At 52.5% G+C, this 13,643-nt stretch overlaps 1 protein-coding gene across 6 annotated transcripts in view; it reads right to left on the minus strand.

The window, feature by feature from the left end:
* The window catches only part of FSTL4 (follistatin like 4), a 398,360-nt gene that overhangs the window by 53,022 nt on the left and 331,695 nt on the right, over positions 1-13,643 (minus strand). For all 6 annotated transcript variants that reach the window (XM_025432162.3, XM_025432161.3, XM_049091764.1 and 3 more), the window contains one exon: positions 8,457-8,623. In XM_025432162.3, the coding sequence (XP_025287947.1) occupies positions 8,457-8,623 (167 nt within the window). The remainder of the gene's footprint in view (positions 1-8,456; positions 8,624-13,643) is intronic.

Raw genomic sequence — 13,643 nt, forward strand, 5'->3', positions numbered from 1 at the left:
GCCCTCAGCTTATCCACCCTCAGAGGCCAGAGGGCAGACACCTCTTGACTCCGGGACCCCAGGATGAGTGGTAGCTTGTGGGGCCCTCTAGGGAGTTTTGGGCCTTGGGTCCTTAGCTCATCAGCCTGGAATGCTCAGCTGGGGCAGGGAGGGACTCAGGTGACACAAGGCAATGCAGAGATCACCTGAAGCTCCAGACCACCTCTAACCTGCCACCTTCACCTGGGCAACATGCAACACTCCCAGGCGGATGCTCGATCAGGAATCTCTACTCTGAGAAGGCCCTATCAGCTCCTCTGACCTGAACCACACTCAGAGCCCTGATAGCCAACTGGCATTCTTGCTGTCCTTGAAACACTCCAGGGAACATTTGATTAAATTTCCTTTCATGGCTCATTTCAGGGACCAAGAAGACCTGCAAACAGGAATTTTCTCCTCATACATGTTTGAAATTCTTATACAGGCATACTTCGTTTTGTCACCCTTTATAGATACTCTTTCTTTATTTCTTTTTTTTTTTTTTTTAACCAATTAAAGGTTTGTGGCAATGTGTATAGAACAAGTCAGCGCCACTTTCCTGACAGTATTTGCTCATTTCATGTCTCTATCACCTTTGGTAATTCTTGCAATATTTCAAACTCTTCCACTCTTATATTTGTTATGCTGATCTGTGATCAGTGATTGCCACTCATCGAAAGCTCAGATGATGGTCTTTTTTTCCAACAAGAAAGTATTTTTTAATTAAGTAGTTACTTTTTTTAGACATATGTTATGGCATACTTAAGAGACCATACGGCATAAACATAACTTTTATATGTACCAAAAAATTCATTTGGCTCCCTTTATCACAATATTTGCTTTATTGGATAGTCACATTTTTGCAGTGGTTGGAACCAAACCCACAATATCTCCAAGGTATGCCTGGATACTGTTGGATGGAGTATAAACTGGGACAGCTTGTTTTCGAGGGAGATTTGGTGATTTCAATCAAACTGAAATCGTGCTCACCCTTGGATGTAGTCATTCTACTTCTAAGAACTTATCTTATAGACCCATTTACACAAGTGTGCAAGCAGGTGTGTAATGAGGCTGCTTATTGTACTACCAGTTGCAGTTAATAAAGCCTGCCAGTGGGCTGAATGTGAGCTCCCTTGAGTGGGGATGGGGAGGACAGCTGAGACAGGGCAGGCACTTGGGACTCTGCACCTAGGGTCTAGAAGCTAGCTCAGAACTTCCCTGAGGGACCCTATGCCTTTGACATGGGGCCCAATGTGATCACTGAGCACAAGTGAAGCTTTGAAGTCAGGACTATGAGAGAAGAGGGGTGACCCCAAAGAGACCACTGAGAAAGCAAAGGCCCAGTAGAGGCACCTGATGGGAGAGAGCCCTCAGTGAGTTCTACGGTCTGCAGGATCCCGGCTCTGCGCCTGTCTCTTGTGGAGCTCTGGCCAATATTCCTAGTGGCTTGAGCCAGATGTTCGTCTGCAACCAGGGTTTCTGATGTAAGCTGGAAAGAATTGGCCAAAGCCTTTGAGTGCCTCAAGTATAGTGTTTTCCAAGATTTTAAAACAAAATGTACCCAAGCATTTAATGAGATTATTTTAATGCAGAACCTACAACCTGTCTATCGTGTTGCAAACAGCTCTCCATGCTAATCAAACGCCTCTCATCTTTTTACAATGGATTCATGACTGGTTCATATAAAGACAATAAAAAATTAAATGAGTCATGAGCTCCTAAATCATTCTCTTTTGGTCTTTTTAATAAACTCACTTCCAAAGTGGAGCTGGCTGAGAGCATATGCTTCATTAGAGTTATTTGTTCCTCGTTTTATACCATTTAGGCATGGGAAAAAAAGTGAACCTTTTAACACATCCTTCAAACACTACCACAAATACTTTGTTCTAATGGGTTTTGTTTTTCTGCTTTTATCACTGTTCTCCGCCTACTGACATCTGAAAGCCCCAAATAGCAAGATTTGGTGAAGGAAAAAACCCGACAGAAAAGAGTAGCTCTTTCAAGTCATCGGAGATATACTGGGTTTGTTATAGACTCCCTTTTTAAAAAGACGAATACAATGGAAAAATGTTTCCTCTCCCTGAGACTGTCCTGGCCAGGCAGTTCCCTGTGCCATGCTCAGAGCCTCCTGCCTTCTGCTTTTGCTGGGACAGAGGCCAGAGGGCTAATGAAACCCTGCAGCGTGGTCCCTGTGGGGCCACCCCCAGAGTGGACACGTCCCGTGGGGGCCTGGGCACCATAGCGGGGGAGGAAGGGCCAGCTGGCCCCACGGTGAAGCCTTGGCAAGGCTGGGTGCTGGGGGTCATGTCCCCAGAGCAAGATTGACTGCAGCCCCAGCAAGTTCTGAGGCTCTCAGAATTACTTTATCCCCTTTGCTTCATGGAGTTGTGCCAAGAGGTAGATGGCATGCTGCTTGTGAAGAGACTGGCATTACACCTGGCCCCTGGACACGGGTTAGAACTCCTGCATTGACCCTAGCAAGGGTTCAGCACCTCAGCTTGATCTGTCATTGGGGATGTCCTCACGGGCAGGTCCCTTGTCCCTGAGGGTCATAAGGGATCAGGAGGAAGACAGTTATGAGGAGAGGGCAGGTGATACTGTTGAGGAAGGATGTGCAGACTAGCTTTGGGGACGTCACTTCACTTCACCCTGAGTGGTTGCTGAATGGTCTGGGCAGCAGGCTGAGGCCCAAAATGGGTTTGCACATTCAGTCCCTGCAGAAACTGAGTCAGTCTTCCCTCTCAACCCCCAGAATACTTAGTATGGAGGGCAGGGAAGGGGAAGGGGTGTGTGGATCTGCCCCTGAGACAGGCCCCCAAGCCTGGCTGTGAGCCTTCAGGAGACAGGGTCTGCCGGGGCGGCTTGCTGGGGAAGGCCAAGGCTCTGTGGCCCAGGTGCAAAAGCCAGGGGCCCGGTGGGATCAGGGGCGTTCCTCATTTCTCTGTGGGATTCTCATGTCCCATAGATCCCTGTCCTATCACAGGACTGTATGACCTCATATCCTGGAGAGTCCTCAAAGGCTAACCTCTTTGGTCTCCTGTCGGCTTGGGGCAGGCATCTTACTGCCTCCTAGGGGCACAGGGCTTCCTGATGACAGGCTTCCCCCAGGGGCTCTGGGTGTGGCCCCTGAGAGTGATGGAGCGCTCTTCCCCTATATGACAACATGTTGTGTGAGCAGAGCAGGGCCACAGGCGGGGTGAGCAGACCGCAGGCTCACACAGGAGGGCCTGGGGGCGGGGGCCGGTCCTCTGCCACGCCAGCACGGCACGCTCCTGGACACACCTTGGAGCTCCAGCTCTGGCCCAAGGCCTCCTCCACATCCCTTAGCTTCTGAGGTGGGGCAGTGGGCCGCGGGCCCCTGCAGGTGAGGTGGGGGGCCCCACGGCCAGGTCTGAAGGCCCCGGGACCCACGACGGCTTTAGTAAAGAAACCAGCTTGGCCAGGAAGTAAATTACAGGTCATTTCTCGTTAGCTCTGGGGAATGTGTCCTTGGATAGAAACTATTGATTCCTCATCAAACAGACAGAAGGAGGAGCCATAATCCAGGGCTCCCTTGCCTAGAGGCTGCTCCCCATCTCTGAGGGCTCTTGGTCCCAGTGCTGGTCTATCTTGGGGGTGGGGAGGGGGAGGAATTGTTTTCCCAGATGCAGCCAAGGGCCCATCTGTCCGTCCGTCCATCATCAGGCCCTGGGCTGTAGTGAGGCTCAGGCCTCCTGCAAAGGGTTGGCTGAGGCACACCAGGGGCTTGCTGGCAGCCTTAAGAAGTGGAGGGCACTGCGCTGAGCCCGGAGCCCTACACAGCCTGGGGTGCTGCTCCCGGTTCAAAGCCACTAGCCACTAGGGAACCCAGCAGGCTCCTTTCGTTTTGGGGCCTGACAGTATTTGGGGTTCTCCTCGGTTACACATGTAGTCTTAGTCATCATAGGATGACTTATGACTCTTATAGGATAAACTTCTGACCATGTCACTCCCCAGTTAAAAATCTATGGTTCCCATCATTCACAGGGAATGGCCAAGATCCTGTAGGTTAACATTCAAAACCTGTCAGGTTCTGGCCCCACCTTGCCCCTTTAGACCTCTCTCTTGCTTGTCCCTGTTGCTGGAGGCCAGAACTTCTCCCTCTGGCCCCCAGAGCTGGCTCCCTCTTTCTAACCTAGAATATGCCATACTGTATTATAATTCTGTGCTTGTGGATGCCTCAAACCCCTTGGGGCTGGGGAGGGTGTCTTTGCTCTACACTCTGGTTCACGGCTTACGAGTCACCAGCATTTGGTGAATCCAGAGGAGGACTCCCCTGTATGCCATCTGGACAGCCATGCACATGTCGGGTGGCTCATGAGTGCTCCTGACGGTGACACTGCTCAGTGGGGAATCCGAGAGGCTCCTTCACACTTGGCTCCGGGCTAGGGAGGTACATTTACTTTCTGATCAAATATTATTCTGATGCTTGAGGCATCCTTGATGTTTGCAAGTCAGAAAAGTTTAATTACATGTGTCATTAGGATGGCATTCTGTAATAGCTCTGTGACTGAATTCATTAACAGAATTCTTAACAGATAAGACAAGACAAATTAATATTTTGTTGCCCATGAAAGCTTCTCATTAAGAGAGCAGTGAAAAAGTGATTAATATTTTGTTGCCAATCAAGATGTCTCGTACAAATGACAAAGAAAGGAGGCTCACACCTCTTGGCGCTCTCTCATTTGCCTGTCTTGGGTTTTGTGGATGCAGCCCTTCTGTGCCAGGTGCTAATTACGGCGGGGTTGGGGGGTTCCAGCTGTGGCTGCGGTGGGCGGGGTATGTGTGTGTGTGTGTGTGTGCACACACCGAGGAGCTCTAGAACTCACCCATCCCCAGTCTTCGTTCCTTCAGGGTCACCTCTCTGTCCCCTACTCCCCACTGGGGCTGTTCTCCCCTGACCTATTCTTTTCTTTTTTTGTATATATTTTTTATTGGAGTTTGATTTGCCAACATATAGTATAACACCCAGTGCTCATCCTGTCAAGTGCCCCCCTCAGTGCCTGTCACCTGCAAAACTGTGTGGAGGGTCCTTCAAAGAGTTAAAAATAGAACTACCCTATGACCCAGCAATTGCGCTGCTGGGGATTTACCCCAAAGATACAGATGCAGTGAAACGCCGGGATACCTGCACCCCGATGTTTCTAGCAGCAATGTCCACAGTAGCCAAACTGTGGAAGGAGCCTCGGTGTCCATCGAAAGATGAATGGATAAAGAAGATGTGGTGTGTGTGTGTGTATATATGAATATAAATATATAATGGAATATATGTATAATGGAATATATATATATACACATATGAATATTACTCAGCCATTAGAAACAACATACCCACCATTTGCCCCTGACCCATTCTTGCTTCAAAGATGGCCCAAGAACCCGCATGCCTTGGGCCTACTTGTCTCCAGCCTGACCTCCCCCTAGGGCAGCTGTCATCACTGACTCCAGAGTGGGGCCACCACTTAGGAACACCTGCTGGGTGCTGGGCACGGGGCTAGGCACCTCACACAGCACATTCACCTGAAAATGCCCGCAGGAGGAGGACATTAGCACCCTCACTCCCACACAGGCTCAGAGAAGTTCACCAGCTTTCCCAGGTCTGCTCTGGCCTTGCTGGAGGCAGCTGGTCAGTGTGTCCCAGGCCGAATGTGAACACCCCAGGGTTGTATCTCCCTGCCTGGGAAGCTTCCTGGGGCTGCTGCTCGTTCCTTATTAGGGACTCAGGCTGCAGGGGCCCGGGAATGTCGTTCAGCAGCAGTAGCAATAATAATACTGATGGTAGTAATATAAGTAATAGTAGTGATGGGAAGGAGAGTGATAATAGCGTGAGACACCGTGTGCTAAGACCATCACATGTGTCTTCTCATTCAGTCCTCACACTGACTTCATGAGGCAGGCACTATTATTCATCCCTATGTCACACAGGAGGACCCGGAGACTTCGAGAAGTCAAGTGCCCTTTCCAAGCTCACTCACCTAAGAAGCCGCAGAGCCGAGGCTTCAACCCAGGTCCCTTTGCCCTCAGAGCCTGTGCTGTGCACCAGTAGGCTGTTCGGTCTCCCTCCTCGCCCACGGCAGAGGGAGGCAGGCGTGCGTGCGCGCGTGTGTATGTTGGGCAGGTGAGCATCCTGGGAGGCTGGCTCACGGGGCTTGTCTCTGGGCAGCACAGGGCTCTGCCTGTTTGCAGGCTGCTGACTTGACCACGAGCAGCAAGTGTTTGCCGGGAGGTAATAAGAGGCCATTAATCTCTAGTTGCACCCACAATTAACCCAAATTGCTAACCTCACTGTGAAAAGTAGAAATGCAATTGAGTTGATGCTGGAGGCATGTTCGAGGGAGGGGAAAAACACTCAAAGTAATTTAATTAAGCGGTGGCAAGTGCATTAAGAGGAGCTCCACCTCCGCCTTTATTTAAGTAGAGCACCAAGTAATGCACATGGATGTTCAGACAGACATGGGCAGACCTGTCCTAATTTTGAATTAATCACCACCACTGGCCAAATATAGTTTAAAGCTGATGCCCGACCCCAAGAGCTTTTGCACGCACAAAACTGTGCATCCCAACACACACACACACACGCGCGCGCGCGCACACACACACACACACACACACACCAGTCTTTGCAAACAGGACATTACCTCTCCTTGCTAAGATCTCAGACAGGCCCGAGGCATCTCAGGCTCAGAAGACAAAGCACTCTGCCCACCCAGCATCTGTCCATCAAGCACCCACTACGGTGGTACCGGTATTGATACTGGGAGATGGGTAGGATTCAGGCTGTACTCAGCACCGGAAGCTGCAAGGAAATCAATCTGCCCCACGTGACAAGGGTGAGAGAAGGAGACTCCTTGCCTGGCTGTGCCCAAGATAAAATCCCCACAGCAGCCCGCCTCTTGTCATCTGCTTCCCACGTGATCTCCTGGGTGCAGCAAAGGGCCTACTGAGTAGCACAGTCCCAACTTGGTGGTTTCTATAGAAACCACCCTAGGGTGGGCTTTCTCCTTACAAAGCAGTCTAAGAGTTGGAAGGAATCTTCAAGGTTATGGGGTTCAGCTGTCCTCGTCTGGCTAGTGGCATTGCTGACCACTGTCCCGCTTGAGCTTGTATGCCTCTAGAAATGGGGGACTCACTGCTTCTTATGATCGCTCACTCCATTTCAGGGCTGCTGTCATGGCTATCATGGTGTTCCATCTCAGCCGTCCAAATTGATTTCTTTTTGGGGAACACCCTGGCCCTCTCTGCTTATTGAACGTATGGCTCCTGCTGCCCTAGCACCTTCCTCACCATCTTAGAGATGTTAGTGGGAACTGATCACGCATCCCACAGGTCTTCCTTCCCTGGGCCAAGCATCCATTCTGGGCCAGTTTTCCTGTCCTGACCTAAGGAGACCAGGACTGCCCCCTCTTCTGCCTGAAACTTATATGCCTGTTACTCTGGCTAAGACCTGTTAGCTGTCCTGGCAGCGTCCTACATCAGTGACATCACTCTTTCTTCTCAATGAACTTCTGGGAAGCCACCTCACTCCCTGGGCCAAACCTGGGCCAATAAATATACTTGAATTATTCCCTTTTTTCTTCAAGTCCACTGGAAGGGGGGTACTGCCAATATTGGTTTTCTAATAGGATAGGTGGTTTAAGAAGTTGCTCAAGGTCATGAGGTTGGTTTGGGGTGACACTAGGAGCCCAGCCTAGGCTGCATGGACCCTCACAGAATGGAAGGATCCCCGTTGGTCACGTTAGGCTGCATGTGCTCAGCTGTTCTCTCTTCCACTCACCTCATCACCACATTTCCACATCTAGCCAACAAGGCCCCCACAGCAGGCCACTCTGGCCTGATCCCTTTCCTTCCACCTCCTCTTCTGGTGCCTGTCCTCTCGCTGACCCAGCCTGGAGGCTCATCCCAGCCCTCCAGGGAATCCCTGTTCCCTCCCCATGCCTGCCTGCATCCTACCCAGCTGTGGCATCTGGAATCTCCCCTGGCTCTTCCAGCCAGATGTCCTCCCCGCTCCAGTGCCTCCTGCCTGGCCATGTTTCCTGTGGGCTCGTGGTCCTTCCTCGCGGTGGGCTCCCTCACGCAGCCTGAGCCTCTCACCTCCCACTCCCATGCGCACTGCCAGGACTTCGCTGCTGCAGCCTGAGCCTACATGGAGGCCTCCTGCCCTGCCCGCTGTGTCTTCCCAGCAAGTGTGCCCTTGCCCTCTTGCGGGTCTGGCTGGCAGGCTTGCAGCTAACATCCAGTCTGTTCTCTGTCCTCAGTGGGACGTGGATTTTCTGGTACCTCCAGCTATCAGACAACAGACTTGAAAGGCATCAAACTAGGGTGTGAAAATCAAACCCTCCGGCCCTGCCACTGCCACAGGCAGTTTGCAGGCTACTTCCCTGGGGCAGGTGTGCGTTCAGGGTCAGAGCTGAGCGACTTACACTGATGTCTTCCAAGGCCATGAAGTTGAGGGCAAGCCCATTGCGCTTCCAGACGATGGGCGGCCGCAGGTCTCCACGGATAGCGCAGGTCAGCACGATGCTCAGTCCCACGGTCACTGTGGCCACGCTGACCCTCTCCTCGGGGGCGAGGCGGAGCTGAACCACCTCTGCAGGGGGAAAAGGAGAAAGTCGTCAGGGGCACATCTGGCGGGCGGAGTGGGGCCAATGGCCACAGGGGTTTCCTGCAGGGCAGGGGCCTGGAGGCTTTGAGGCTCCCTGAAAACTGTGTTGAACTCACTTAGTGTGCCATCTAAATGTACAGATGGACACTCCTTCGTGACTTATGAGAAACGTTCCAAGGGCTCTGTGAGTCAGAGAAATTAGAGGCTGTAGCTAGTATAGGGAAACCATCTGGGCTACGGATTTAGCAGTTGAGCTGAGAATGTGGGCTGCCACACGGGGACTGGGGAGCCAGATGTGCGGCGGACGCCCTGCTCTGTGCTCTTGGGCCTCATGAAGTCTGAGCCTTGCTTGGTGCAGTCAAGGTCTGCTGGCTGAGCTGACAGGTCTCTCATCCATCTGGGGGTAATTTAAAGGTTGCACTGTCTGAAGTCTGGGGAATGAACTGGCTGACCTTTGAAGGTTTGTTTCTGTCTGAGGATTCTTTGAACTCGGATTTGGATTTCTGTTCAGCAACCATGCAGTGTAGCCTTTAATTTTTTTTGAAGCGTACTTCGGGCTGCACAAATTTTTAATCCTTGCCATTTTATACTTGCTAACCAGCATTAAGACTGATCATTCTTGAGGCAAATGGGAAGGATCTAAAATATTTGCTTGCAGCCACAGGCTTTTAGAAATTTTCAGGATTTATGAGAAAATTAATGAGATTCAAGTTGTTCATGTACCAACATGGGATCAGGCTTGGAGGGAGAGTTACCAGCCTACTGACAGGATTGCCTCTTCCTTACTCTTCCCTCAGATCTACAACTCAGAGCGCTTGGGGCAGCAGCCCAGAGGTGGCATGAGCTGAGGGAGGCAGGCTGGCTGGCTCTGAGGGTCTGTGATTATCCGGGATGCCAACAAAAATGCTGGGAGCCCTACTCACTCTTACTACTCTTTTGGGACCTGGGGACCCTGCCAGGTGTGGAGCAAAGCACAGAGCTGGGAACCAACCTTTTTGAACTGTGTGGCCAGGGAGCATGTCTGTGCTCACACCTTCTTGCTCATGAGCACGGGGAGGAGAAGGTTGGGGGTGGAGGGGGGTGGGGAGGAAGGGGCAGGAATGAAAACAGTGGCAGCTGTGATGTACTGCAAAGTAGGTGAAGTGAGAGCAGGTGCAGTCAGGTCAGATCCTGAGTAGCAAAGCCCCTTCCCTGCCACAAACACTCCACGGCCTGGCCCTGGGCTCACAGAGATGAGCAAGATATACACTAGGTGCTTAATCAGTGCTTGTTGGATGGATGGATGAAAAATGGAGAAAATGGAAATAAGGAAGGAAAGGAGCCAACAGGCCGGTAGAGAGGGGACACTCAAGCACAGGAAAAATGTGACTCCCCGTGAAGGAGCCGCACGGGGAAAGATAAGCACCAAGTGATTGATGCAGACGCAGCCGGCATAATATTTTACAAACATTAAAGTGATGCATTTCAGGTTCCCTCTTAAATCACGTCCTGCTTGCTGCCCTCCCACCTCTGAGTCATGAGGCTTATTGGTTAGGGCAGGAGAGAGAAGGCACGCATCCTCCCTAGCAGGCCCTAGGCTCTGGAGAGTCAGAGCGGGCAGAGAGACGGAGGGAGGAGGACGTGCCACGCTGGTCTGCCTCCTTCTGTGCTGTGCTGACCCTGAGGATTCAGAACCCAGAATTGTCCCCGAGTGAAGAAGAGTATGCCTTCCTCATCAGATGACCCATGAGGCTCTGTGGAAATAGGCAGCAGACCCCCTCCTCTTCCCAGGGTGTTGTGGGGATGAGGGAACCCGTGACAAGGGTGTGCCTCTTGGCACGTAGGTGAGGGGAGCCAAGGGGGATTCTAGAAGGGAGTTAAGCACCCCTCCCCCTCCCCCCTTGGGGTGAGCACAGGAAGCGAGGCACAGAGCCAAGAGCCGGGATTATGTGCCAGAGGCCCCTGGGCTCCTGAGTGGCGTGGACAAGTCCAACGGTTCCCAGCGCACGCGAGCTGGGCCGTGAGGTGCTGTGTACCTCTGAGCCCGAGGCCCTAAGGGAATGGCCCTGGAGCCTCCGGGGCTGCGTCGTGCCAGCAGGGGCTGCGGAGGCCAAGCTGTTAGGGGACATCAGATGCTGAGACAGCCCACACCAAGAGCAGGACCTGAGACAGGGCAACTGGGAATCTTTGCAGGGGGCACCAATGGTGGCAAAGGACACCTGCTTGCTTCTGTTCCACACTCAGAAGCTAGTGTGGGGGGCAGCTGGGGATGCTGGTGGGAACCAGAGGCATAGGGCCCTTTTCTTAGATAGAGCATTTCTTAATACAGACTTGTTAGAACGACCTGCTCAGACTAAGCTTTGCAGTGGACGGAACGTTCAGGCACAGTGTCCTCCCAGCGCAGGTGGCAGGGGCTGGCGGAGAAGGCATGCGTGTTACAGAAGGAAATCACGTTTTCGCTGCCTGATGGAGCTCTGGTCCAACTACACGGGAAAGGACAACGAAGCACTCAGCCAGCAGCCCCTGGAGGAGGCGGGATGTCCCTGGGCCAGAGCTCCTGTTCTCAAGGTGTGGTCCCCTACTACTGGATCGCATCTCGGGGGCAATGGATAGAAACGCAGATTCCTGCCCCTCCGCCCCAGGCTGAAAGACTCAGGTGACAGAGGGGTGGGGGTACCCTAATTTTAACAAGCATCTCAGGGGCTTCCATGGTACGCTGAGGCCTGACAACCACTGCCTAAAAGACGGAGGGGCGTTTCTGGGTAGATGGAAGGGGAGAGTGCTGGGGGTCCAGGGATGGGGACATGAGGTATTCTGGTTGGTTGGGATCTCATTTGCAACGTAAGACCTATGTGCAATGCAGGATCCTCCCTGTGGCCCCAAAGTCATGTACTTCAATCAGTTTAGCACAGGGCTAAAAACAAACAGGTAAAAACCCGAGTGGGAGGGCTGCTGGGACAGCTGGCTCCAGCATCCTTCCTGAGTGCTTCCCGGATCATTCGTATGTCTGGAGATGTGCACTTTGCGTAGGAAAGGCTCATGCAAAATTAGAATGCGTGAATACTGACAGAACCATCATAATGCTGCTCCTGTCAGCTACACAAATATTAACCAAACAGCAAATATTTGGATCACTTAAAGTTTAATTAAATGAATGTTTTATTGGATTTAATTCATGTCAATATTCCCTGACTGGCTTAAAAATTCTGAAGAGATTCATTGCAACCAAAGCTCTCCTTCTGTCCTTCCTCCCAGTTATTTACTGTTCAACACACCTTCCCCAGGCAGGCCCCACTTCCCTGCTAAATGACCTCCCACAGTCATTTCCCAGAGTGAAAAATAGCATCATGGCCTGGGGCTGGAGTGGGCAGGGCAGATTCTGGACTGTGGCTCTGGACATCTACTTCCAGGCCTGGCTCTGCTGGTGACATGCCAATTGGCCTTTGGCAGGTCCCTTCCTGCTACTTGGCCTCAGTTCAGACATCAATAAAATTAGGGATCAGGTTAGGTGGGCTCTGGGGACCCATGTTGCTTTGGGCCCTGGGACTCTGAGTGCATGGTTCTAAGTGTACATGCCTGCAGGCCCTGTTTCACCCTGCCAGGCACTGGCTGGGTGCACCTTCCCTTGCCCCCCAGCACCACCTGCCTTTGCTCTTTGCCCATGTGCCCACACGGGCACACAAGTGACACCTCAAGTGGTAGCACCGTCAGTTGCCAAGTCCCATAGGGGCTTCCCTGGGGATTCCCCCGGAATCCTTACTCTCCACCCCAGACGCCAACAGCCCCCTGTGTGCTCACCCCTCCAGATCGCCCCTGTTCCTGTGAGCACGTGATATGTTACTGCCCTGCTCAAAAGCCACCCACAGCTCCCATCACCCACAGAATTTAAAACAGTCCCTGACTGACCGGCCCCTGTCCTCTTCTCTTCCCATGTTACTTAAACGTGGTACCCGCCAGTCCCCTCCTATTCGTCCATTCTGAGACCCTAGAGATGACCTCAGGGAGGGTCTCTGGGATCTTGAAGTTTTAACACAAGGGGACACTTAGGTATTTGTGGAAGATTGAAAGACACTGTCCTTTTGAGTTTGGTAGGACCTTTTCAGACTTAAGAAACAGAAACTCTCAGAAATGCCGGACCACTTTAAGAAGAAAAAAGCAGGGTGGTCTTAGTTTTCACAACTGGGAAATCCAAGGGGGGGTGGAGGAGGCTGTAGAGACATCGGGGACCCTCAACCAGGCATGCTCTACTCGGCTGCAAGATGCCCAGTGGCGGTCCCACACTCACACTGTCCCTGTGCAGAGATCCCAGAGAAGGGGACCAAATGCTTCCCAAGAGTGCAGGCAACAAGCACAGGAGAGAACTCTGTGTTCTTCCTCCTGTGTTCTTCCTGTGTTCTTCCATGAAGCCATCCCTGGGGCTGGGTGGAATGGAGTACCATGCTGTCACAGGATTGTCCCACACTCTAGGCCTGGGTGCTGTGGCCACCACGGGGCCAGGTGCCAGGTGGTTGGAAGTGGGGACAGACGCCCTGACAGAAAGAGTACGTTGGGCCAATTGACACCCTATGACGCTCCAGAGGCACAGAGAGGGTCTTCTCTTCCCTCTTTCCCCTTCCCAGTCCCACCTGGAAGGTTTGCCACCGTGCACAGTGAAAAGGGGAAGGTAAGTGGAGCCATGCTGTGAAGACAGGGAGGGCCAGCAGAACTGAAGGCTGGCTCAGGTGGCTGCAGGCTGCCTCCCCTTCTAGGGGAGCTTTTGGGGACAGGTTGGTAGCAGTGCTGTGGCCTAGCACAGAGGACTCCATGGTCTTCTGGAGCCTCATGGTGTGCTGGGCACGAGAGGAGGGCCAGGGGGCCTGCTGTCTGTGGGGATGGCCCTAGCATGGGAGCAGTGACCACACACTTACTACCCCTGCCAGGCACACGTGTAGGCAGGGGACTCCGATCCCTGCACTCTGTTCCGGGGGAGAGGGAAGTGAAGCAGCCGCCCTGCAGCTTTCCAGAGCAGCGGCCTGCAGAGGGACCA

This window comes from Canis lupus, chromosome 11 (assembly GCF_003254725.2).
Source record: "Canis lupus dingo isolate Sandy chromosome 11, ASM325472v2, whole genome shotgun sequence".
Classification (NCBI taxonomy): domain Eukaryota; kingdom Metazoa; phylum Chordata; class Mammalia; order Carnivora; family Canidae; genus Canis; species Canis lupus.